The sequence below is a fragment of the Theobroma umbraticum genome, unplaced genomic scaffold (assembly GCF_002168275.2).
Source record: "Theobroma umbraticum cultivar Fairchild unplaced genomic scaffold, ASM216827v3 scaffold_4.1, whole genome shotgun sequence".
NCBI classification, from domain to species: domain Eukaryota; kingdom Viridiplantae; phylum Streptophyta; class Magnoliopsida; order Malvales; family Malvaceae; genus Theobroma; species Theobroma umbraticum.
Genome location: NW_018397258.1, coordinates 1820358 through 1844779, shown reverse-complemented (window position 1 = coordinate 1844779; position 24422 = coordinate 1820358). Strand labels below are relative to the sequence as shown.

Here is a 24422-nt window from a genome sequence, read left to right as displayed (position 1 = left end):
CCGTTAATTATAAAAACTTGAATAAAAGTAATAAAAAATAAAAATTTATTTAAATTTCTCTAATAATTGAAGAATTTTTTTTTAAAAAAAATGCCTTTATTATATAGAGAAAAATCTACTCTTCTTTTTACTCCATTTAACGTGATTGTGTAAATATAAACTTTTACTTCATTTTGTGTGATTGTGTGTACATACACAAAGATTGCAATGGATTCCACAATTAATAATTAATTATAATTAGTGATCAAATCAACCAATGATTGCTCCCTAATCAGTGTACTTCTTTCGACATTTGTCTTTACAGAAAATTGAACAACTTTTGCGGAAAAAAGGTGTCTGACAAGAATTCCTCTGGTAGAGAACAGCAGGACCTCAGACCCATTTTCTCATATTTTAGATAGTCACAGTCAATCAACGGGCAAGAATGTTCGGTGATCGTCAGATTTTAGATTGAGTTCGTAAAAACGACATCAGATTGTTTGGTTTCATTCGGATGCATGACAAATCAAACACAGTGCATGGTACTTTTTCTCTCTCACAAATACTTAACCTTTTCGAAAACGTTGATGATTGAAAGACAGCTTATAGCCCATTAAGCCACGTGAGACTGTTTGCATGATTTTGCAATCTAATTATGAATATGATTGTTACGTCGTCTTTACAAGGTCTTATCCTCTAGATTCATTAAAAATTTATATATATATATATATATATAAATTTTATTTTTCTCTTATTGTATATGTATATAATGCATATAAAGATTTCAACGATCCAAATCATAATCTTACTTTTGATTTAATAAGATTCATCAGTATGATTTTAATAACATAAAATTATATGCATGGATGTTTTGCAACATGGAACATATATAAAAATAAAGTGGAAATGACAAGGAGATAATGACTTGTGATTATTGAACAGATGATACCAAAAATTATCACGTCAATTATGTGAATTATTGACATGAAAAATGAAGGTCTTGACAAGCATAGTAGAAAATATAAATAATACAAGAGAAATGTCTATTTATTGGAAGGACCTCATAGCTTATACATAAGGTTTTGCGCTATGAAATCCAAGACCGATCTTTCTCGTAGAATGGCAACAAAAGAAGAACCTATATATGTTTGACCCTCGAGCCCATGGGTGGGGGTCGATTGAACATCGATTTGATGCTGATTCTGAGAGGCAAACTGACAATCTAATCAGCCTTCCTTTTCAGTTTCACGTGCAGAGATAAAAAATTTTGGTTTGCATGCTTCATTCCCGGAGGAGAAAGAATTTTTGTGCAGTTTACTTAGATTTTCCCTGTATAGGCCAAAAGAACACTATGCCATTATCCATGCAATTAGCTAAGGCAGCAGCCCTGGAAAAGAGCTAGCGGAACTTCCATGTTGTCGTTCTCAGCCACTGTGGCAAATACTGTAGTTTTCGGATTTGAAAGAGATTGATTTATGGCTAATCTCTGGGTTTAGCTAAATATGTCTACTGTTCAGTTCAGTCCGTCACCACCGGCAATGGCTTCCTAATTCTGTTTACCATTACCTACTATGATTATTATTTGGTGCATTATTAGATGAACAAAATGACCATTGCAGCTAAATGCAAGCTATTGATATCAGTGACGAAATCAAGATTTCATGTTTAGAGTCAAAAACAATGTTTATAAAACAATCACATTAAAAGTTTAATGTTTGTAGAAGTAAAATTATAATTTTTTTATATAAAAAAATAAAGGTAAAATTATAAAATTTTAAAGAACAAACAAAATTTTAAAATTTTAAAGGAACGGTGCCTCTACTAGTCTCCTCTCTCCGTCTCTAATTGAAACTAATAAATATGTCCAAAAAATAAATAAATAGGGACACAAAATAATCAAAATAAATAATATAAATTAATCTGATGCATTGCACATGAATATTTTAATTAATTGAATAAAAAACAAAAATAATAAAAAATAAAAAAATAGTGATTTTCGTAAAGTTCTTTTTGAGTCATAGATTAACTAATTAAGACGTCTATTTAGTCACTATAATTGTTATCTCATCACATGCTTATGATCCAATCCAGATGAATAGTTGTGGTTGACATGGTAAAATCTACGTGAAATTCCCATAGTGAGAATCCTAAAGTAATTTAATAATAATAATAATAAGCAGTCAATGAAAAATAAATTAAAAAAATATAACCATAAAAATCATTGTATTCAAAGGACCTGGGATTATATATTTTAACTAGATTCTTTCTCTAATAAAATATTTTACGTTCAAAACATATTGATCTGTCTTCTTGATAAGTACTCGTTAAAAAAATATAATTAGGTCAAATTCTTCTGTTTTATATTGATTCAAAACAATATATAAATATTTGACTAGATATCTACAAAAAATATAATATAATAAGGGTAAAGATACAGTAAGATTTAGTAAAAAAATTATTAATGTAATAGTATAGTGTAAAATGCGATCAGTCGACTATATTCGAAGGAAAAAAAAAAAAAAAAGAAATTGCTCCTTTACCTAATCCCTTATATTAACCAGTTGGACCAAAATTGGGCTTTCAATCTAGAATATGGGCCTTTCCATAAAATCCAAGTTTTAAGGTCCAACTTAGCTTGCTAGAGACAGCACATTTTATGGCTAACCGGATTTGTCCTTGCTAAATAGTGAACGGCTTATATTTTTATACATGATCAAGAAAATATAATTTCATCAAAGTTAATACATATTCTCATTAAAAAAATTAGTTTTAATATATCACCATGTTATAATTTTATGCGTGAATTAAAGAATTATAACTTGATATCTGATCGAAATTGACATTCACCTATAAACATTTTAAACTTTTTTAAAATAAAATAAGACTCCTAGTAAAATTATTTTTATATTAATCGTGCATGAAATACATTTCATTCATAGATGACAGGAGAAAGTAATGGCTTATTTGAAAAGAACGCTTCCAAGTTCCCCACCGCCAGTTCAGAGGCAGCCACGAAGGATTCTGGTGTGAAAACAACTCTATGTGGTGACAGCACCACATTATCCAATCCGAAGAGCTCTTCAGGAACATTGGGTTCGTTCTCAAACACATCCAAACCAGCTCCTCCGATCTCTCCTCGCACCAGACACTCCACCATTTCCTTCTCATTGATAATGGCTCCTCGACCTATGTTGACGATGACTCCTTGCCTCCCTAGTGCCAACAAGACTTCCCTGTTAATCATGTGCCGAGTTTCAGCAGTTAATCCGCAGCAAATGATGAGGGCGTCGCTGTCGGCGGCGAGTTCGAAAACGGTGGAGTAGAAGGGGTATGGAACAGAAGGTTTTTGCGTTCGAGAGTTGTACAACACGGTGCAGCCAAAGGCCTCTAGCCTTTTGGCAACTGCTAAGCCAAACCCTCCGAGTCCAACAACCCCAACCCGCTTGCCTCCCAGCTGATATATGCATCAATTCATGGTCAAGATAGTAATTCTAGACAGAATAAGGATAATGAGAGGATAATGAGGATGAATCTTGCTGTACGTACTGTCAAAATTTTTCATCTCTCACAACCTTATTTCCAGCCATACAAGTTTTACCCGAATGTAGAATAGAACAAATGGGAGAGTACACGAATCAATTTTCAACAGAATTATTCTGAAACCATGATTTGACAAGGATCCATCAGCTTTCATTGACAGTTTAGAAAGAATGGCAGATTCTTTTTCTCTGTTGTTCTTCACCATTTGATTCTGTTTGCTGATATGAAATCTTAAATCCCCTTAACATTGATTAATTTGCTTAGAAAAGTTCTACTAACTTAGCTATGAATCATGAATCCTTCCTTCTAATCCTCTTCCCAAAACGAAAAATATGTGTGCATCATTCCTAATACTTTTAATTGGACAGAGCAAAAGGTTCAATCATCTTTCCTCCTGTTAATATTTTCCAAAAATCTAGCAGAAAATCCACAAATTACATGAAAATAAAAAGGAGAAAGGATTACCTTAGAACCAAGAGGGTAGTCCCCTTTCGTGGGCCAAAGACCATTTCTAACGTACCGATCAGCAGCAGAAACCTTTCTGAGCACGTCAATCAACAACCCCACAGCAGCGTCAGCACCATCATCCGAGAACACACCTGCAGCGTTGGTCACTGCGATGCCAAGCCTCCTGCACTCACTCAAGTCAATGTGATTGACACCTGCGCCGGAGGTTGTGACGAGTTGCAATGAAGGTAGCAACCGGATGATGTCGGCGGTGATAGGGGAAGCACCAGAACAGAGGACGGCTCGAACTGAGCCTGCATACTTGGTCAAGAATTGATCTAGTGGGAGTGTTGACTCCCATGCTTTTAAGAGTTGGAATTTGCTTGAGATGAATTTGTCCTCAAAAAGTGTCAAAACTGGTGGTGGTTTGATAACTAGGACCTGAGGGAGGTCTTGGGATCGGTGATCGCTTCGTTCTTGATGATGTTCCATGGATGGTTTGAGTTTAGGTGAAAATGTGAAACTGAAGCAACAGATAAGGCCAGCACTGCAGCAGAAACTATAGAAAAAAGGGTAAAGTAACGAGGAATTTCTTTCTTTGAATTTTATTTAATATAATTATTTGGTCCATTGATTTCAAGTTTGTTTGTTTTTCTTTCTTTGCTAAAGAAACAGGGACATTTGACTCCAAATTAATTGGCAAGTTGAATAGTAGGCAATATCAATGTGTGGCAGAGATTGCAGCACAACACGTAACGTTGTCGGGCTTGCGCTACATGATATAGCCGAAGCCAATTGTCTACAATTGTTGTCGTCAATGACCTTCATGTTCATACATGGCATTCGACACACGTACTTAAAACAAGAAATTCAGTAATTCTTCCTTGTTAAGCAATGAGATCACTCATTGATTACTGGGGTAAGTAAGGGTTAATTTGAGAAGAAAGCTTCAAAAGTCAGTAATTCTTCCTTGTTAATCAACGAGATCACTCATCTATTACTGGGGTAAGTCAGGGTTTATTTGAGAAGAAAGCTTCAAAATTCCCCACCACAAGGTCACACAAAGCCGTCGAAGTTTCCTGTGAATGAACAGCTCTATGCGGTGACAGCACAACATTATCCATATCAAAGAGCTCTTGCGGAACATCAGGCTCCTTCTCGAACACATCCAAGCCAGCACCTGCTCTCTCTCCTCGCATCAAACACCCCGCCATTTCCTGCTCGCCTATAATGGCGCCGCGTCCGACATTAACAATGACTGCTTTCTTCCCCATTGCCAGCAGAACTTCCTTGTTAATCATGTGATGGGTTTTGTCAGTTAATTCACAGCAAATTATAAGAACATCACAGTTAGATGCAAGTTCACAGATATTGGAATAATATGGATATTGTATGGATGGCTTCTTCCTTCTCAAGTTGTACAAGATATTACATCCAAATGCATCGAGCCTTTTTGCTACTTCAAAGCCAATGCTTCCCAAGCCTATGATTCCAACTTGTTTGCCTCTTAACTGAAAGGTTTAATCCCAAATCCAGAGTCATCAAGAATGCATAACTAGAAAGAGACACCAGTTACCATCTGGGTCCTGATGGTGGTGACAAATTAAAAGCATGATTACAACATTGAAAGAAGAGGAAATTTTGGTTATCGTTCTTCCTTAATTAACAGCCTCTCTGTAAATTTTATGTCAAAATTTACTCTTTTATCACCATTGATCACGAAATTCAAGTCTGAAATGATTTTCTCAGGAAAATGATCTTATTTTCCAAAGTAGAAAAGAAATAGTTAAAAGTCTATAGTTTTGCAAAAGTTAAAAATATCTTCTGAAACTGAAGGGCTCAAAGTCAACGCTGGGAATACAGGTTCGAAGAAGAGAAAATCAGCTTGATTCCAAGAGGAAACTTTCCTTCACTGGGCAAAGCTGCCGTTTTACATACCGATCAGCAACAGAGATTTTTCTAAGCACATCAATCAGCAGGCCAACAGCCAAATCTGCGACGTCTTCAGAGTACAAGTTACCAGCATTGGCTATAGAAATTCCATGCCTCCGGCACTCCGGCAGGTCAATATGGTTGAGGCCAACACTGGTGGTGGTGACGATCAGCCCCAGAGATGGCAGCGGCCTGAGTGTTTCAAGCGTGACTGGATGTGTGCCAGGCGAGAGAAGGGCTTGAACTGAATGCGAATGTATGGTCAAGAATTGGTCCAGAGGGAGTGGTGATTCCCATGCTTTCAAGAATAGGAATATTTTCAACAGTTGGTCCCCATGAAATTAAAGACTGGCGGTGGCTCAAGGACTTGGACTAGTGGAAGGTTTTGAGATTGATAAACATGGCTTTCTTGGCGTCGATAATAGGCCATTGCAGTGCAGGTAATTGAAGTATGGAACTGATGAAACCCAAGGAGACTTGAGAAGATCTTTTGATGAAGTTAAGTTGGTTTCTCTGCTGGTGAACATCAGGGTTAGGCCATCTTTCACATTTTCCAGTGCTAACACTTTGTTGAAAAAGGAAAGTTTATTCTGTCTTTTGCAACTTGGGACTAGAGCGGTGGTAGGTTCACAGGCTGTAACTAAGTTACAGCTTTGCTATAGGCTGAAGAATTAAGTTTCACTTTATCCTCCATTTTAATAATTCACTAGAATTTATTAATATTTCACTGTAATTTCTTCATAAATCTATAAGGTTAGACTCATAATTGCATGCATTTATTTTGGCCAGGTGATCTTAGCCGGCAAATACATTTGTTGATGGTTTTCTTCTCTCGTCTTCAATACCAAAATGTAGAAGTGCTAATAAAAGGAAGGCCTTTTGTACATAGCAAAGATGTTAAAACCCTGTCTCGGTTCTTGACTACCATAAACAAGCTTGCAAGCGCACACATTTGCAAACAATGGTAAACCATGTTCGTTATTTTTAACCCAAATGAGGTTCTATCTAGTTTTTAACAAAGGCCGCCAGCAATTCAATACAATTTCTACTTTTCAAGCTTACAATTTGAAAGACATAAGGACAAAGTTAATTAATAATGACAATGCAGCAGCTCTTAGTCCTTGTCTCCTCTGTTACTCCAGTTTTATTTTACCCTGCACCCACCAGAAAGAACATGAGAAGTAATAGAGATATAGAGCGACATATCTTCAGTATATGACCAGTTTCTACAAAATGAGGGAAAGTGATGATAATGACAAATAAGATGAGATTTCCCAAAACCTATAAGTAGGTTAACAAACATCATTTATTTCAGCTTAGCAGTAGGCCATGACCAGCTAAATCAGTAGGAACAAATTTCTTCTAGGTAACAGTTGGAATTAGAGCTTGTCAGAAGAATAGACAAAAGAATCAGTTCCAAAATATAAAAGCCTCAGTCATATTCCTAGTACTAACCTGAGAAATGTGGTTGATCATCCAGAACAACTGGAGTCAATAAGGGTTCATTTGAGAAGAAAGCTTCCAAGTTTCCGACCACGAGTTTACGCAGATCTTCAAAAGATTCCCATGTGAAAACAGCATTATGGGGAGACATAACTACATTATCCAATGCAAAAAGCTCGTTGGGAACATCAGGCTCGTGCTCAAACACATCCAAACCAGCACCTCGGATCTCTCCCTCAACTAAACACCGCACCAGTTCCTTCTCATCGATGATGGGTCCACGTGCTATATTAATAATGACTCCATCCTTCCCCAACGCCGACAACACTTCCTTGTTAATCAGGTGGTGCGTTTCATCAGTTAATGCACAGCAAATTATAAGGGCATCGCAGTTTGCGGCCAGTTCACGAACGTTGGGATAAAAAGGGTATGAGAAAAATGGTTTTTTCTTTCTTGAATTGTAAGAGATAGAGCAGCCAAATGCCTCCAGCCTTTTAGCAACCTCTGATCCGATACTTCCTAATCCAACAATTCCCACTCGCTTACCTCCAAGCTGAAATTCGTCAATTACCAAATCATCAACAACACATAACAGTTGAATAGTACTTTACATTTATAATTTAGATTCGGAATTAAGGACAAGTTTAAAGTTGTAATTCTTTGGGGTCAAAGCTTCTACTACATCTTTTTCCCATTGAAAAATGAAACAGATAATCAGAGAAGAGAGGATAGGATACGACCTTAGAGCCAAGAGGGAACTCTCCTTGGGAAGACCAGAGCCCTTGCTTGACAAAGCGGTCCGCAGCCGAAACCTTCCTCAAAACGTCAATCAACAACGCCACCACGGAATCCGCACAATCAGCGGAGTAAATGGTTCCAGCGCTAGCGACGACGATGCCACGGCGTCGGCACTCGGAGAGGTCGATGTGGTTAAGGCCTTGGCTAGTGGTGACGACCAAACGCAGGAGGGGCATGAGGCGGATGGTATCGGCGGTGACAGGAGCGCCACCAGATGAGAGAATGGCTTGTACGGACTGAGCGTGAGCGAGCAAGAAGTGGGCAAGAGGGAGTGGAGATTCGTATGCCTTCAGGAAACGGAATTTGGTGGAGTTGAAGAAATGTTCCCCAAAGATGACGAAAGATGGCGGGGGTTTAAGGATCAGGACATATGGCAAGTCGTTTTCGGAAGGAAGAGATGGGTTTTCAGGTGCCATTGTCGTCGGTTTCAGCCCTGCGAAATTGGGAGTGAAGCGAGTGGAAACTCTGGGATTTGCATCAGATTGCTGGCAGGAAGTGGTCGTCGGCTTGATGTATGGTGAGCGTCCGGCGCACATGAGACATATGCAGTCACGACAGGACAGCCAGGCTTTTTTTTATTTATTTTTCTGATCTCAATTCACCAATCTGTAGTCGCTAAAATGAACGCCACGATTTGCTCCGGTACTATAAAAATTTTTAAAAATTATTAATTCTAAAATTTATTTATTAACGATATAATAAAATTTAATTTTGTATAAAATCTATACACTGCAATTCAATAAATATAAGTTTAATTTTTAATACTTATCACATTAATAAAAAAAGAAAAATTTAATTGTAATAACGTCAAACGACCTAAAATAACAGATTTTAAATTTGAATTTTAATACTAGTACTTGAATGTTATAATGGCAAAGCAGAAAGAAAGAAATAAAAAGAACGTATGCGACAAAGGCGTGTAGTCAACCCTTGTTGCCACTTCTAAGCCAATGCAGCCCTGACCATGAATTCCGACTAGCTTGTCCTCTCAACTGAATAGACAGACTTGGAAAAGATATGAAAAGCTCAAGAACATAATCTCCCCTGCCAGTTTATCAATGTTGGGATAAAAAGAGTTAAGATAGAAATGGCTTTCTGGGCATTGATAATGGGCCATTGCACTGCAGGTAATTGAAGTATGGAACTGAAACCCACTTGAGAAGATCTTTTGATGAAGGTTAGACTCATAATTGCATGCATTCATTTGGCCAGGTGATCTAAGCCGGCAAACAAATTTGTTCATAGTTTTCTCTTGTCTTGTTTTCAAGACCAAGATGTAGAAGTGCAAATACATATGAAAGGCTTTTTGTACCATACAAAGAGGTTAAAACCCTGTCTCAATTGTTGACTACCATAAACAAGTTTGCAAGAGCATAGATTTGCCAGCAGTGGTAAACCATGCTCGTTATATCTAGTTTTTAACAATGATTGCTAGCAATTCTATACGATTTCAAGCTTACAATTTGGAAGACATAAGGGTTAAAGTTAATGACAATGCACCAGCACTTAGTCCTCGTCTCCTCTCCTCAACTACTTTAGTCTTTTCACCCTGCATCCACCCGAACGAGCATGTGAATTTATAGAGGAATAGAGCGACCAACCTCTTAGCATATGACCAGTTTCTACTAAATGAGGGAAAGAGATGGTGGTGATGATGATGATAAATGAGATGAGATTGCCTAAAGACCATGAGAACGTCAACAAAAAACCATCTATTTCAGCTTAGCAGCAGGGCATGACCAGCTATATCAGCAAGAACAAATTTCCTATAGGAAGAAGCAGATCCCATTCATGATGTGAAATTAGAGCTTGTCAAATAGAATGTTCAAAAGAACCAGTTCCAATATATAAAAGCTTCAGTAATATTCCTAGTACTAACCTGAGAAATGTGGTGGATCATCCAGAACAACAGGAGTCAGTAAGGGTTCATTTGAGAAGAAAGCTTCCAAGTTCCCGACCACGAGTTTACGCTGATCTTCAAACGATTCCCTTGTAAAAACAGCATAATGGGGAGACATAACTACATTATCCAATGCAAAGAGCTCCCTTCGAACATCAGGCTCATGCTCAAACACATCCAAGCCAGCTCCTCGGATCTCCCCCTCAACTAAACACCGAACCAGTTCCTTCTCATCAATGATGGGTCCACGTGCTTTATTAACAATGACTCCATTCTTCCCCAACGCCGACAACACTTCCTTGTTAATCAGGTGGTGCGTTTCATCAGTTAATGCACAGCGAATTATAAGGGCATCGCAGTTTGCGGCCAGTTCACGAACGTTCGGATAAAAGGGGTATGAGAAAAATGGTTTTTTCTTTCTTGAATTGTAAGAGATAGAGCAGCCAAATGCCTCCAGCCTTTTAGCAACCTCTTATCCAATACTCCCTAATCCAACAATTCCCACACGCTTACCTTCCAGATGAAATTCGTCAATTACCAAATCACCAACAACACATAACAGTTGAATAGTACTTTACAATTATAATTTAGATTCGGAATTAAGGACAAGTTTAAAGTTGTAATTCTCTGGGGTCAAAGCTTCTACTAATAAATTTTTCCTTGAAAAATAAAACAGATAATCAGAGAAGAAAGGATAGGATACGACCTTGAAGCCAAGAGGGTACTCTCCTTGGGAAGACCAGAGCCCTTGCTTGACAAAGCGGTTGGCAGCCGAAACCTTCCTCAAAACGTCAATCACAACGCCACCACGGAATCCGCACAATCAGTGGAGTAAATGGTTCTAGAGCTAGCGACGGCGATGTCACGGCGTCGGCACTCGGAGAGGTCGAAGTGGTTAAGGCCCTGGGTAGTGGTGACGACCAAAGGCAGGAGGGGCATGAGGCGGATGGTATCGGCGGTGACAGGAGCTAAACCAGAGGAGAGAACGGTCTGTACGGACTGAGCGTGAGCGAGCAAGAAGTGGGCAAGAGGGAGTGGAGATTCGTATGCTTTCAAGAAACGGAATTTGGTGGAGTTGAAGAAATGGTCCCCGAAGATGACCAAGCCTGACGGGTGTCTAAGGATCAGAACATATGGCAAGTCGTTTTCGGAAGGATGAGATGGGTTTTCAGGTGCCATTGGTTTGTTATTGTTTCGCCGTGTTAGCCTTAGGAAATTGGTAGCTGAGTGAGGGAGTGTTTAACCTACGTAAGATTGCTGGAAGAAATGGTCGTGACATAGTCTTGCCGTACGCAGTCAGGACTGGACAAGACAGGACAGCTTTGTTTTTTATTTTTCTGATTCCGATTTAGGAAACTGTAGCTGTTGACATGAATGTCACGATTTATGCCGGCATCGGCATCACCGGACCCAATCATTTCGATCAAACTAATTAACTCAGATGCAAATCTTTATCTACTATGTTAATCTAACAGAAAGTTTAATTTCATAAAAAAAAATTCTTAATTTGTTTAGCGGTTAATACTTTTTAAAAATTTCAAATGTTAATTCAGACTTCGTTTGATAATCATAAAATAATTTATTAAAAAAAATTTATGAAAGATATTTTATAAAAATTTTAATATTTTTTGTTATTTTAATAAGTTGTTAAAAATATTTTATATTATTTGAATCATCTCATATAAAATATTTTCTACCATCAAATTATAAAAATTTCATAATTTTTAATTTTTTTTCATAAATTTGAAAGTAAGTTTCAAGTACCTTGTAAAGTCTAAAGTTGCTTAATTTACTATATAGATGTCACAAACTTTAAACTCTAGTTTAAAACTACAAAACCCTTGTTTGCTAAAACTATGCATCAATTTAAAAGTAAAAATAGAATCCTACTGCTCGTTGCATTATTTTTCACTTGATTTCATTTTGTATCTTAAGAAGATAGTACAATTAGAACTAATGCCCTAACCTCAATTTCCTCAATTTAACCAAAGCAAAACTGTAATCTAACAGTAATAATTCAAAGATCAGTATTACAAATTCTTTATTATCATACTATTGAGCTGGCAACATTAACAATCAAAAGTCTTGAATAATATCAACATCATATTTTTCTTGTTAGAAAAAAAAGCAAAGATCCAAGGACAAAAACCTAGGTCCTAATAACTTTTGAGCTTTGAAATCCTGCTTTGGCTACAATCCATCTATATAATCAAATCATAGATCACATGAACCAGCAACCAAGCAAAATGGGTTAATACCCAAATTATATGGAAAATCGAAGCAAGAAGGTCAAAAGGGAAACAAAGATGACAAGTGGCGATGCAACACAAAATGGGAACAGAAGAGGACAAGGATTCAAGAGATCTTTGAAGAATATGAGAAATAGAATATCTTATGAAAAATACCCAGGAAAAGGAGTACAGAAATGAGAGATTGATTTCCAGTGTTGAGGGAGAAAGGGAACAGAGCATACATGGCTATTGAGAGAAGCCAAATGAAGCTAACCATGTCGTCTATGAAAGAGATCGAGGGTGGAGGAAAGGATGGTAGAGAAGAGACCTGGGGTCTTGATGCAGAAGGCTTTTGTTTCTTCCACTAGAGAAAAATATTTTACACCGCTTGAGGGCGAAAAACAATTTACGAAATCAACAAATCTTTTTCCCACTATCCAGTAAAATCCTTTACAAAATAAAAAATATTTTCAAGTTACGAAACACGACTGAATTCTGAAAGAAAATATTTTCAACCAAAACAAACAGACTTGACACTTAAAAATAAAAAATTTTAAATTTGAATTTTAATACTCGTACCTGTTTGCTATTATAAAAAGCCATAAGAAAGAAATAAAAAGAAAAAAAAAAAGACTAGAGAACATTGACCAAATCAATTACAAAAATATGAAAGCTCGAGACTATAATCTACCCTACATTTCCTCCAAAAATCAGTAGCCATAGAAATGATTTTTTATTTTTTTTTTTGTAATCAATTAATTTGTGTGAGATGCACTTCAACCAGATCCTATACAATTAGAATGTGATTTAATATAACATAGAAATAAAAGAAAATTGTAAAAATTTGATAAACTTAATATTCTTTACACAAAGCTAAAAGCCCTAAAGCCAAAAGCCCTAAATATATTTATATGAACACATGGACAAAATTGAAGATGGAATGAAAAGGAACACACTACACAACCAAATAGTTTACATTAGACAAGGTTTTATCACCTAGGAACATAAGGCTCAAAGAGTGTCACGCAAGGGTTTGGATCATATTGCATAACATCAGCAGCACGTTCAAATTCTTCTCTTAGAACCCTAATACTGAATTTATCCACCACTCGACCAAGATCATGAGATGTCTCAAAAGGATCCTCCATGCAGATTAAATGGCGATCATTGCCAATTCTCCTCGTCCAGTCTTTTTCTTGCTTACTGTACAAATGAAGATTTCATAAATGAGAAACTTTTTTCGTTTTATCATAGCATATAGATGGAATCAGTTAATAAAACTCCTTACAGCATATAAGAAGCGGTATCATTTACCACAAGATGCAGTTAATACCCACAGAAAGTGCTTAAATCTAAAACAAAATTCATACAATTCAACTTGCATTTACAAATACAGAAACCATAAAGACATTTTTTATCTTCACCTCAAATCATTTAAGTAGAGTTCCTACAAAATATATCGGTTTGCATCTCACCTGATTATGCTTCCTGTACGAACAGAGATTACTGAATTGGCATAATCATGACCATATGCCCAATAATTAAAGAATGCCCACACCAGTTGTGCAACACTTTCCTTGTTAGAAGATCCAAAATTACGTAGTCTTTCAACTTGATCAAAGTAAGAACACTCAACATCATCCACGGTGACAGAGTAAGTTGTCTCCATCCCCTGAAAGAGAATTCACAAAGCATGGTCCCAATAAATACCAACAACATTCACAGTCATGGTATACAGTAAGAAAAAAAATAGAATCAAGGCTTCACATAATATGTTTCGCACACAGGAATAACGACTGTGAACAAATGTGCGAAATGAAACTTGCCAGATAATAATTCCTAACCATACTATTTAGTCTTGGGAAATAAAATCAAGAATCATACATGAGCCAGGGCGGGAAACTAACTACGATAAGTTCATTCTATGAAAGGATTTTCCATTTTTTACACTAAATAACTCCCTCTTTGTCGTCTGCCAGCATTTCATTATGTTATGCAATTCTCTCTAAACCCCTTTCCACAGAGAGCAATACTAGGTAATGGCAAACATTAAAGATACTCTTTTAATTTAGTCCTTTATCCTTAACTTGTGCAGCCAACTAGATGAGGCATGTCAAAAACACTATTAATGGTTGATGTTTTAAACAATAGGTGAATAAATTTGAAAATTGTAAAGAAGCAAATAGAACATCATGTTACCTTTACTATTTGGGTAGAGAAAGCAGGAAAAGAGAATATTTCTACCAACAATAAAGAAGCAAACGTATGACAACATCCAAATCATTAGGTTCCCATCTTTGTACCTTATATACAACTTAATAGAGCCATTAAACTAACAGATATTGGAATTACATGTTAGTCATATATTCTTTCTTGCATGATATAGATGGAAGCAAAAAAGGCATACACACCTGCAAGCATGGAAGGATAGCAGGTCTACGCTGCTGTAAGAAATGAATGCACATTAAAACATACCTGCAAAGAAAATACAAATCAAAAACAAAATTGAAGCCACACAAACATTATCATGTGTCAACACAGCAGCAAATTAAATTAAGACTTAACATGAATGTGTCCGACCCTTTTTCCAGGGGCATTAATCCTACCTAAATTGCCCATCATTAGCTTGTACATATATCTATGCTTTTATTCATATCAAAGCAAGCCAAACAGCCTCACCACAAACACCATTGGCATATGCTGCTCAAGAATTACATTGCTAATTAAGGGAATAAAGTTATAGTTGCAAATAACTCACGCATAGCTAGATAAGGTTCCTTGGTAAGTTTCATTGACTCCTCTAGACTTGGCCCAGTGTTTCACAATAAAAGCCAACTGCCGTAATCTTGCATCAATTTTTGCATAATCCCGTAGAAGCTTAGTATTTACTACAGCCAAAACATTGTTTATGCATATGTCACAGGATATTCCAGTTGCTGGATCCATGAGCTTTACTATGGGTACCCTAGCACGAGTCAATGCCTGTACATGAGACAAACAGCAAGTCAAATTTGTTTTCAGAGCATACTGTAAAGTTGAACAATAAACAGTCTACAGTACAACTGTGAAATTTTCATACACAGTTTAAGGAAGCATATCAGCTGGAAAGGATAACAAAAAGTAAGAATGTTTGACATAAGTATGATCTAAAGATTCACAAGAAAAGAAGCATTCAGAACCAAATCTTCACAAACTAATACAAATCAGACAATTAATCTCATAGCCTGTAAATAAAATTTCTTTGGAGGACATGCGCTAAAGAAATTTGGGCATAAGATTTTCTCATCTCAAATTATCATCCACCTAGAAAACCAAAAAAGCATGTATTAATTACCACTTGGGATTTATGTAATCAACAAATCAAGTTTACAAACTGCAAAGTGCACAAATGGTCATCATAGATCATTAAAATGCCATTACTTAAAACCATAAAAAACCCCAAAGTCCTAAGAAGCAACTATTATTAACAAATAGAAAACAAATCAGTCAAAGTAAGCCAAATCAGCAAATTGCCATCTACATTAGAACATAATGAAAATCTCGGCAAGCCTTTAAATACTGATTTAAAGTAAAAAAAAAAAAAAAGATTGTAAGATAAGACATTGTTGATTGCATTAAATTTTGAAGGAGATGGAAAATATAATTAACCTGCACATTCTGAAGATTATCTGACTGCAAAATATCTGCCAACTTTAACAAGATTTCAGACTTGTTCACGTCCATCTCATTAAACGCAAGACAAACATCAATATCACTCTTTGAAACCCCAAAAGAGTTGGCACATGATCCATAGAGATATAACCGTGCTTCAGGCCATTCTTTGCAAACTAGTTTCTCCAGTAATGCCAATAACTGTTTCTGCTTAGCTCTTTCCTCCTCAGGTGGTATAAGCGATTCATAAAGAGCAAGGAAAGGTGCATTTAGCCGTTGAATGTCACTACGACACTCCATATGCCTTTTTAACATTCTCATCCTCTGGCTAAGTAGCCTTTGCCCCCTGTTATCTATTCTGGATTCCTGATATAAAAACCACAAGTGAATCCCAATTTTAAACAAAGTCCAGTCTTTTCATTAAATAATAAGAGAGATGCTAAATAGTCCAATAATTTTAATCCAAAATCCTGACAGTCTACATACAATGGGAATGATGTGCACTAAAGTTCTAAGTTCAAAGGCAATTACTTCAAGTGTCCAGTGCGACACTATTTGGACCTAAATAGTGATTAATGTGAACTAATATTACCAACTAATTTTAAGGCAGTAATTAATTTAATCTATCCAAGCGTATATTACCAAAATAAATTGCGTTCATTTCATTTCAATTTAAAGTTTAGACCTCCACATTAATCTTCAAGTCTCGTATCTCTCAAAGCTTCACAGATTATAACAATGATTTCAAGGTAATAAAGTAACAGAAGGAAGAAAATAAATTTACCTTCTCACGACGATGCTGCTTCTTGTCATTCTTATCATCAGATTCATCCTCAATCAACAAAGACTCAAGAAGCTGTTCCCCAACTTCATCCACTTCACCACCATCTTCCCTCCTAAACTTGTCACGCCTTGAAAACCTATCTCTACCAGCATCACTATGCAATTCCAAAAGAGATTCTTCAATATCAGTCGCTGAAACAGACTGCAGATTACTCCCCGCAGGAGGCCCAGGGCGATCAAGCTGTCCACTAAGTCCCACCTCATTGTCACTACTCAATTGACTGTATTCAGCTTTTGCTTTATCGACATTATGCTCAAAATGCCTCCTCCTGTTTCCGAAATCCCGACTTCCTCCTCCTCTGGGCTTTCCTAGAAACCCTGGAGGCGATCTTCGAGTTTCTGGTGATGGGGTAGATCTGTAACTCCCACCATGCTGTTGTTGCTTTCCTCTGTCACCAGAATTTCGATGTTGAAAGACGTATGGACTCGCATTTGGATTAGAATTAAGTCGCGAGTCCAATTGCTGATTCGATAAGCTCAACTTCGAATTTTCAAGCAAATTCTCATTTGTTAAACCCTCAGGGGTTTGAAGAGTTTGAATATCACTAGGAAAAGAACCAAAGACAAGCTTTTGATCTTGATGCTTTTGCTGAACCCGATTCTGGATCACGTGATTCTTATTGTTATCGATCCCTGACAACCCTAGCCTTCTCAAGTCATCCATTAAAGCTCCTTGATTACCGGCGAATTGGTTTCCCGGCGACAACCAAGGGCTTAGGGGAAACCCTAGAAAATTAGGAGCCAAAGACGGAGAGAGGGTTTGGGGCCAGAGACTAGGAAGATCGCGTCCGTTCGATAGCCACAATGGCGGGAAAGGCAGTGTGGGTCCCACTGCCGCAACGGCAGGATTGATGACGAGCGGTTGCTGTTGCTGTTGCTGTTGCTGTTGCTGTTGCTGCGGTTGCGGTTGAGGTATAGTCACGGGAGCCGCTCTCGAGAATAATGGAGATTGTTGTTGTTGAAGATGCGGTTGGGGTTTCTGGAGCAAAGAAAGGAGAAATTCGCCACCGTTGGCGGCGGGCGGCGATGGCGCTTCCCCTCCATTGCCGCTCATCGTTGTGGGTTTCTCTGAGGTTTTAAACTTCAGAGACAAAAGAGAGGGAATGGATTTGCCGAAAAGTGACCGGAAATTTTCAGGTTTATCTGATTCGCAAAAGGTGAAAAACCTCGAGTGTTATGTACGGTGTGTAAACCTTGGAAACTTGCACTTCAATCTACGTACGACAACCGTAGGATCCAAGTGAAACGATCTCGTATGGTCCGCCACACGAGTTCTACTCTTTGACTATCCGAGCTGGTCTGCTTGTTTGTTCAGAACTTGGATCGTGCACTGAGAAGCCCCCCACTTTGCCTTCAGGAACAACGAATCGCACACGATTCCTTAAATAGGATGTTGAAACTTTAAAAAGTAGAATGGTCTTTGGACTCCTCTTTATTATTTTTTGCTATTCTTTCTTAATTATTATACAAAATTAAATCGAATTAGTAATATTTAGAGTTATAAGATTATGAAAAATTGATTTTACTTAGTAAATTAGTAATTATTGTATAGATAAAAGACTTATGTTTTTGTGAAGTGTGATGCAATCATATTTTTACTACTCCAATCACAAAACTCAACTTTTTTTTAGATATTATAAATCTTTTTTACCTAATATTTTAAAAAACTTAAATTATTTAAAAAAAATTTTAAATTTATTTTTTATTCTATTTAATTAAATTTTTATATTTTATTTCATATCAAATAATTTTATAATTAATTATTATTTTATATACAAATAATATTAACATAAAATATAAAAAAATATTATATAATTATATAATAATTAATATATTATATTATTATTTATTATAATATATTAATACATCATGTTTTATCTAATATTTGATGGGTGCCAGGTTTGATTGTCCCTTCATCCTTCATTGGATCATTTGTTGGATCGGCCTAACAAATCCAAGCTCAATCCTTCGAGAGAAAATCCCAAAGCCCATTAAGATTGCGGGCTGCCACAGCCTCTGAAACAGTCATGGAATGATAATAATATTTGATGATTAGGTTGTCTAATAAAACTATTATTCATAATATATAGATGCAGAAAAATTGATTTTTTGTCAGAATATTAATAGTTTTAATTAATGTATAAATAACCTTCTTTAAATTTAAAATAAAATTTAAAGAGAAATATATTAAAAAATGAAGAGAAGTTGAAATTTAAAAAAAAAATCTAAAAAATAATCCAAAATAAAAAATCGCAAAACTCAAAATCAAGACCCTTTAATAACAGAGCTAAATATCACTATTTGCTATATATGTGAGATGGAAATAGTCAACAACTATATGATGGCCTCAAGGAAGCCTAATATGAAGGCTCCAAAACAGTCCCACACATCCAGTAGTCCAGGTGTTTCGGGAACTTCGCTATCTCAAATTTCCAACAACGAGAATTGAAGCCTTCGAATTGGTCATATCTTCTCCTGATCTACGCCCCAAATTCTGACCATAACCATAACCATGTCGAGATTCGACCCATACCAGCACCTGGGTATCCGTCCCAACCCTGACGGTACGCTTACTCGCCTAAGCAACTTCCCCAACACCGAGGCCAACCGGGCGGTAATTCCAGGTCTCCCAACTGTCTCCAAAGATGTCACCATCAACGACGAAACAAAGGTCTGGGCACGTATTTTCCTCCCCGCCAAACTGCCCTCTAACGACAACACAGTGGCACGACTCCCCATCCTAATGTACTTCCACGGTGGCGGCTTCATCTTCTACAGCGCTGCCAATGTCTTGACTCATCAAGCTTGCTCTGCCCTTTCCAGCGAAATACCTGCCGTTGTTATATCAGTCGATTATCGCCTCGCCCCTGAGCACAAGCTCCCTGCACAATACGAAGATGCGGTTGACACGATCCTCTGGGTGAAGAAACAGGTTCTCGACCCAAATGGAGAACAATGGCTTAGAGATTACGGAGATTTTGCAAGATGTTACCTCGGTGGACGTGGCAGCGGTGGCAATATTGCGTTCCACGCTGCTTTAGAGCTCTAAACAATGATATAAAGCCTTTGAAGATTAATGGTATATTTTTGAACCAACCAATGTTTGGGGAAAACAAAGATTGCCATCGGAATTAAAATATGCAACGGATCAGGTGATACCATTGCCTGTACTTGATCTACTGTGGGAGTTTGCGTTGCCTAAGGGAACCGACCGTGACCATCGATTTTGTAACCCGACGGAGGATGAACCGTATATGAGTAAGGTCAGTTCGATAATAAGGAGGTGTTTGCTGATCGGATTCAATATAGATCCAATGTTTGATAGGATGCAAGCGTTAGTGGGAGCGTTGGTGAAGCATGGGGCTCAAGTTGAAGCACAGTTTGATGATCAGGGGTTCCGTGACATCGATCTTGTGGATTTTCGAAGATCTCAGGCCCTTTTGAACATTATTCAGGAATTTATCATTTGAAATTACAAGTTTGTATTAGTTTTCTAAGTCTCTCTATGGGATTGAAATTCAAGCAAAGATTTGTAAGGCAGAGAGAGCTGGTCAAGTTGGTCCAACGCTTCTATAGTTCTGGTTCAGATCGATGCTTGAGAAACATGATTGTGGGAAACATCGGAAGGTAAAGACTTAGGTTGTCAGAATGTAATTCACTTAATCACTTGTAATGGATGATCCCATTTTGGGAAGAAAGCTGAATTCATTTGGGAACATCCATCTGATTTCAACATCTCATCCGACCCTTTTCTTTAATGGTTTTTGCCTGACAATTACCTTCATGTTGGTTTTCAAAGCTGTTATACTAATCTTAAGTTCCTTAGTATGTTTGATAATCTAGGTGTTTTTTCTTTTTTTGGCTTTTGATTGGAAGTAAGAAATTAGTGTATTTCTTGTTTACTTTTGGAGCTATCCTGCCATTACTTCTGCAATTTTAGTTAGAATATTTTGATAAAACAAAAGTAATAACACCAATAATAATAAATATTAACACCCAATTTAACTATAAGCAACAATAATTATCATTTTAGCAAAGTATTGAAAATTTTGTCGCAATAGTACTAGTAAATGGTCGTGTTGGCAGAGTGGCAGCTTCACAGGGTTGATTTGGCAGTAGCCACGTTAACAATCTGACATGAAGCGTTGACAAATTCCTTAATGCTCTCAAATAGAGCTTGAGCCTTCAATGTATCGAAAATTTCTATCCCATGCCAACCTCCTTCAGCGAATTCCGCCACCACCTCCACCCCACGGGCCTCCAGCATTTTCACCAACTCCCTCTGCTTGTCAACTAGCGGATCCCCTCCATGCCCTGTCACCAAGCACCTTGGCAGCCGTCCAATCTTCTCCTTATGGGACCCATCAGCAGCCATTGGATTGCATACTCATGATCACGGTCAGCTCCCTTTGGCAAAGCCAAGGACCACAGCAGATCATTAGCTGCCAAAGGCAAAATCCGATCGTTGATGAATCTCTTCTCTGATTCAGTCCTTTCGACCCCACTGAAGTATGGCTGATTCATTATCAGCCCTATGATTTTCACAGGTGAGACATCGACGTCCAGTGCACGTAAACCTGCATGGTAAACCATATTGCCACCTGCACTACCGCCCATCAAAAAACACTTGGAGAAATCTACGTACTCTTTTAACCATGGATCACAGCCGTTGGTATCCACCGCCTGGTCCCGGACCCACATAATCGTCTCCATGGCATCGTCGTATGCTGCTGGAAGGCGATGTTCGGGTGCAAGACGGTATTCGAGGGAGATGACTACAGCTGGGAGCTTAGCTGCCTTGATGCTGCATGCATCGTGAAAAGGACGGGAAGTAGCACTGACGAGGACAAAGCCGCCGCCATGAAAGTCTATTATAAGAGGGTGCTTATCCTTAGTGCTTGGTGGGGGATCAGTTGGAGGCCTGTAAACACGAATGAAGGTTTTGTTGTTGGGGTTCAGAGGGATATCCTTAAAGGGAGATAGTTGAGATGTGTTGGAATCGGCGCTTCCTTCTGTTGCTGAAACCGAAGGGAATTGGTCGAGTCGAGTGAGTGACCCGTCTGGGTTCTGGACAATTTTGAGGAATTTGTAGGGATCCATGGATGATGGTGCAGTAGAGGATTGATCTGCCATGGTTTTGAGATGGAGATCAAGAGAGATGATTGCCTGAATGGGTGAAGAGAAGATGGTATAAGAAACGTTTGTGGTGGAAATAGACAGTACAAATAAATGCTGGTGGGGGAGTTGTGAAATAATGGTGCATAAAGTTCTTTCAACCATTCCTGCTTGTTTTTGTTGGCTAGTTATCTGCATTTACTCTTTGTTCAGAGTCTTAAATGTGGGTCTGATGCAGAGGAGGACGGAGGGGGGACTAGTGGGTCCCCGGGTTCCACCCTGGCCCCAACCTAAATTTTTTATAACTTATTTTTATTTTCTTAAAATTTTATAATTTTATTTTTACAAAATTTTTAAAATTTTTCTTACCTATTTTTGTATTTTTAAAGGTTTATAATTTCACACTTGCAATAAATTTTTATTTAGTGATTAGTCAATAAATAATTTTAATAAACCTAAAATAAAATTTATTACAATAAAATTATTTCTAAACTTTACTTCTCTAAAACCTCATTATCACTTTTTGATTTTTTTGTTCATTTTACAAAATACTAAAACAAAAAAATCATTTGTTTTACACTTTTTTACTTACCAATGTTCTCTATACAAGAAATCTTTAATCAATAAAATAATTTTCATATCATGATAACTGATAAATTTAGTTTATTTACTTATTTTATTTTTATATTTTTAATTTCAATTTTTTTATTATTAAATTATTTATAATTATACTAATTAATTTTTTAAAATAAATTATTAAAATTTGATTTTTTAAAATAATTTTTAAAATTTATTTATAAAATTTTCATATAAATTTTTTTATTTAAGTTGTTTTATATTTTTATCAAATATTAAATTTATAATATGATTGTTTTATAGATATTATTTTTCACATTTCAACCAAATGAAAAATTTTGACTTTATCACTGGTCTGATGGGTCTCTCTAATTCAAACTGATGACAGATTGTTTTGGTTGCCATCAAAGATATTGCATCGGGCAGTTAATTTCCAGTACCCTCGATCATTGCATGGATGGCAACTCTAGAACAAGTTGCCCACACCGCATGCAAAGGCTAAATATGTCTGGTCCACAGTTTTAATTAAAGGTTATATAGTTGTTCGCATAAACTGGCCTACTTGCTTTGAACCAGAGATCATCCATTGTTCTCTTGTCTCCACTCAAAGGAATTCTTCAGACCACACAGATGAAGAAAACAGCTGATGAATGGGCAGGATTAGGTATGAGCCCTCGAAAGGAAAAAGAAGTCTCTTTGTTCTTGGTATACACTTTACATCTCTTTTTACTTGGTTGATTAATATTCTATAAAAAATTTGGTCCCTTTCCCTGGAGGCAGGGGCCAAGCGTCTCGTTACATGGTCTCTCAAAATTTTTAAAATTTTTTATATATAATATATATTATTAAATTTTTTAAAATATTTTAATTAAATAATTAATATAAATAAAAAATAAATAAAATAACTCTATCATGAACGTTATAATTTTTTAAAAATTTTTATTTATTATATTTTCTCAAATAATTTGATGAAATTAAAGTCAGTCAGTATATTGCTAATTATCATATAAATTTTACTTAATATGTTAAGTTTATTAAATTTAAAAAATAAAAGTAAATCTATTAACTTAAGCTCACTAAATCTTAATTTAATCTTATCATAATATATTATATCTTAACAACCCAATTCAATAACTTATCATAATATATTATATCTTAATAATTTAACTTAATAACTTAATATACTAATTAATAATTTAAATATAAATAAAAAAAATAAAACTTTCTCAAAAAGCATCCATTTAGTATTTGTGAACCCCGACTCGAGAATAAATGGGTTAAAAGGTTAAGGTCCCATTTGTGTCTTTCTGGGCAAAAACCCAAGTCAGCAAGCCTTGTTTCATCAGTGCATAGATCTGAATAAGAAGACGGCTAGCTCTAGGTCTAGGGTTTTAGTAAAGCGCCTATGGGTTTCCCTTTATACCATGATTTCCAGAATTATGAATATTTATTTTTTAAATTTATGTGGTACATCAAATATAAATCTTAATAATAATGTTGTACAATTACATCATCGGATTATTATGATGCACCAAAAATAGTTAATTGCACTCTTTGGTACATAATTGAAACCAAAGGATTCAACAACTTTAGTACTTTTGGGTAGACTTTATCTTAATTTAATCCACAACATGTAGCTCCATTATTGTTCTTAATCATCTGCTCTGTTTCACATTGAATTTGATCTTAACGGTAATAAGCTGAGAAGAAACTTTCTGTCTCAGATAACTTTCATATGGCAAATTTTCTCACAATAGGAAGGAGCCCGATTCTATGGACAAGGACACAGAATTCACAATCAACATATTCAAATAGCAAAGAGACCTCCGGAATCTCTCCAACTCTGGCCAAATTATGTTAGAAAACTCAGAGCAAAGGCACCTGAGAGTTGAGAATCCTTTGTGATGAGACAAATTCTGGATATTCTGACATTGGTATAACCTTTTAAGTACTATTAACAGTAAGAA

General features: G+C 36.5%; 5 protein-coding genes and 2 pseudogenes across 6 annotated transcripts; 1 reads left to right on the top strand and 6 right to left on the bottom strand.

Annotated features, from left to right (window-relative positions):
* Nucleotides 1–2833: 2833 nt before the first annotated feature.
* LOC110413971 (glyoxylate/hydroxypyruvate reductase HPR3-like) lies at nucleotides 2834–4756 on the bottom strand. Its single transcript, XM_021425012.2, has 2 exons — nucleotides 3985–4756; nucleotides 2834–3433 (listed from the first exon to the last, which is right to left on the bottom strand). The coding sequence occupies exons 1-2, from the start codon at nucleotides 4456–4458 to the stop codon at nucleotides 2909–2911; spliced, it is 999 nt and encodes a 332-aa protein (XP_021280687.1). The 5' UTR covers nucleotides 4459–4756; the 3' UTR covers nucleotides 2834–2908.
* A 196-nt stretch (nucleotides 4757–4952) lies between these two features.
* LOC110414297 (glyoxylate/hydroxypyruvate reductase HPR3-like) lies at nucleotides 4953–6328 on the bottom strand (annotated as a pseudogene).
* Nucleotides 6329–6849: 521 nt separating this feature from the next.
* On the bottom strand, nucleotides 6850–10158 carry LOC110413919 (glyoxylate/hydroxypyruvate reductase HPR3-like). 2 transcript variants are annotated; one of them, XM_021424945.2, is made up of 5 exons: nucleotides 10019–10158; nucleotides 9600–9688; nucleotides 8082–8784; nucleotides 7354–7894; nucleotides 6850–7052 (listed from the first exon to the last, which is right to left on the bottom strand). In XM_021424945.2, the coding sequence occupies exons 3-5, from the start codon at nucleotides 8673–8675 to the stop codon at nucleotides 7048–7050; spliced, it is 1140 nt and encodes a 379-aa protein (XP_021280620.1). In that variant the 5' UTR covers nucleotides 8676–8784; nucleotides 9600–9688; nucleotides 10019–10158; the 3' UTR covers nucleotides 6850–7047. The 2 variants fall into 2 exon arrangements, with proteins under 2 accessions (XP_021280620.1, XP_021280621.1); XM_021424946.2 differs by having other exon boundaries at nucleotides 9600–9905; nucleotides 10019–10152.
* LOC110413920 (glyoxylate/hydroxypyruvate reductase HPR3-like) lies at nucleotides 10014–11371 on the bottom strand (annotated as a pseudogene).
* Nucleotides 11372–13071: 1700 nt separating this feature from the next.
* LOC110414334 (Nucleotidyltransferase family protein) lies at nucleotides 13072–18126 on the bottom strand. Its single transcript, XM_021425463.1, has 6 exons — nucleotides 16706–18126; nucleotides 15919–16287; nucleotides 15029–15252; nucleotides 14682–14745; nucleotides 13746–13942; nucleotides 13072–13473 (listed from the first exon to the last, which is right to left on the bottom strand). Exons 1-6 carry the CDS (start codon nucleotides 17816–17818, stop codon nucleotides 13263–13265), a joined length of 2178 nt encoding a protein of 725 aa, XP_021281138.1. The 5' UTR covers nucleotides 17819–18126; the 3' UTR covers nucleotides 13072–13262.
* Nucleotides 18127–19178: 1052 nt separating this feature from the next.
* LOC110414086 (alpha/beta-Hydrolases superfamily protein) lies at nucleotides 19179–20602 on the top strand. Its single transcript, XM_021425152.1, is given in 3 exon segments — nucleotides 19179–19799; nucleotides 19802–19867; nucleotides 19870–20602. Coding segments are annotated over 3 exon segments (954 nt in total). The 5' UTR covers nucleotides 19179–19276; the 3' UTR covers nucleotides 20235–20602.
* A 95-nt stretch (nucleotides 20603–20697) lies between these two features.
* LOC110413981 (alpha/beta-Hydrolases superfamily protein) lies at nucleotides 20698–21973 on the bottom strand. The gene is given in 2 exon segments (XM_021425029.2): nucleotides 20698–21150; nucleotides 21153–21973. Coding segments are annotated over 2 exon segments (1035 nt in total). The 5' UTR covers nucleotides 21898–21973; the 3' UTR covers nucleotides 20698–20860.
* Between the last annotated feature and the right edge of the window lie 2449 nt (nucleotides 21974–24422).

Excerpts from the sequence above, each read along its gene's own strand:
- LOC110413971 (XM_021425012.2), bottom strand. The coding sequence starts at position 4,458 with ATGGAACATCATCAAGAACGAAGCGATCACCGATCCCAAGACCTCCCT. Across the intron at positions 3,434-3,984 it reads ACTACCCTCTTGGTTCTAAG|CTGGGAGGCAAGCGGGTTGG; the intron begins GTAATCCTTTCT and ends TGCATATATCAG.
- LOC110414334 (XM_021425463.1), bottom strand. The coding sequence starts at position 17,818 with ATGAGCGGCAATGGAGGGGAAGCGCCATCGCCGCCCGCCGCCAACGGT. Across the intron at positions 15,253-15,918 it reads ATAATCTTCAGAATGTGCAG|GCATTGACTCGTGCTAGGGT; the intron begins GTTAATTATATT and ends TCTCATGTACAG. Across the intron at positions 14,746-15,028 it reads GGAACCTTATCTAGCTATGC|GTATGTTTTAATGTGCATTC; the intron begins GTGAGTTATTTG and ends TTTTCTTTGCAG.
- LOC110413919 (XM_021424945.2), bottom strand. The coding sequence starts at position 8,675 with ATGTGCGCCGGACGCTCACCATACATCAAGCCGACGACCACTTCCTGC. Across the intron at positions 7,895-8,081 it reads AGTTCCCTCTTGGCTCTAAG|CTTGGAGGTAAGCGAGTGGG; the intron begins GTCGTATCCTAT and ends GACGAATTTCAG.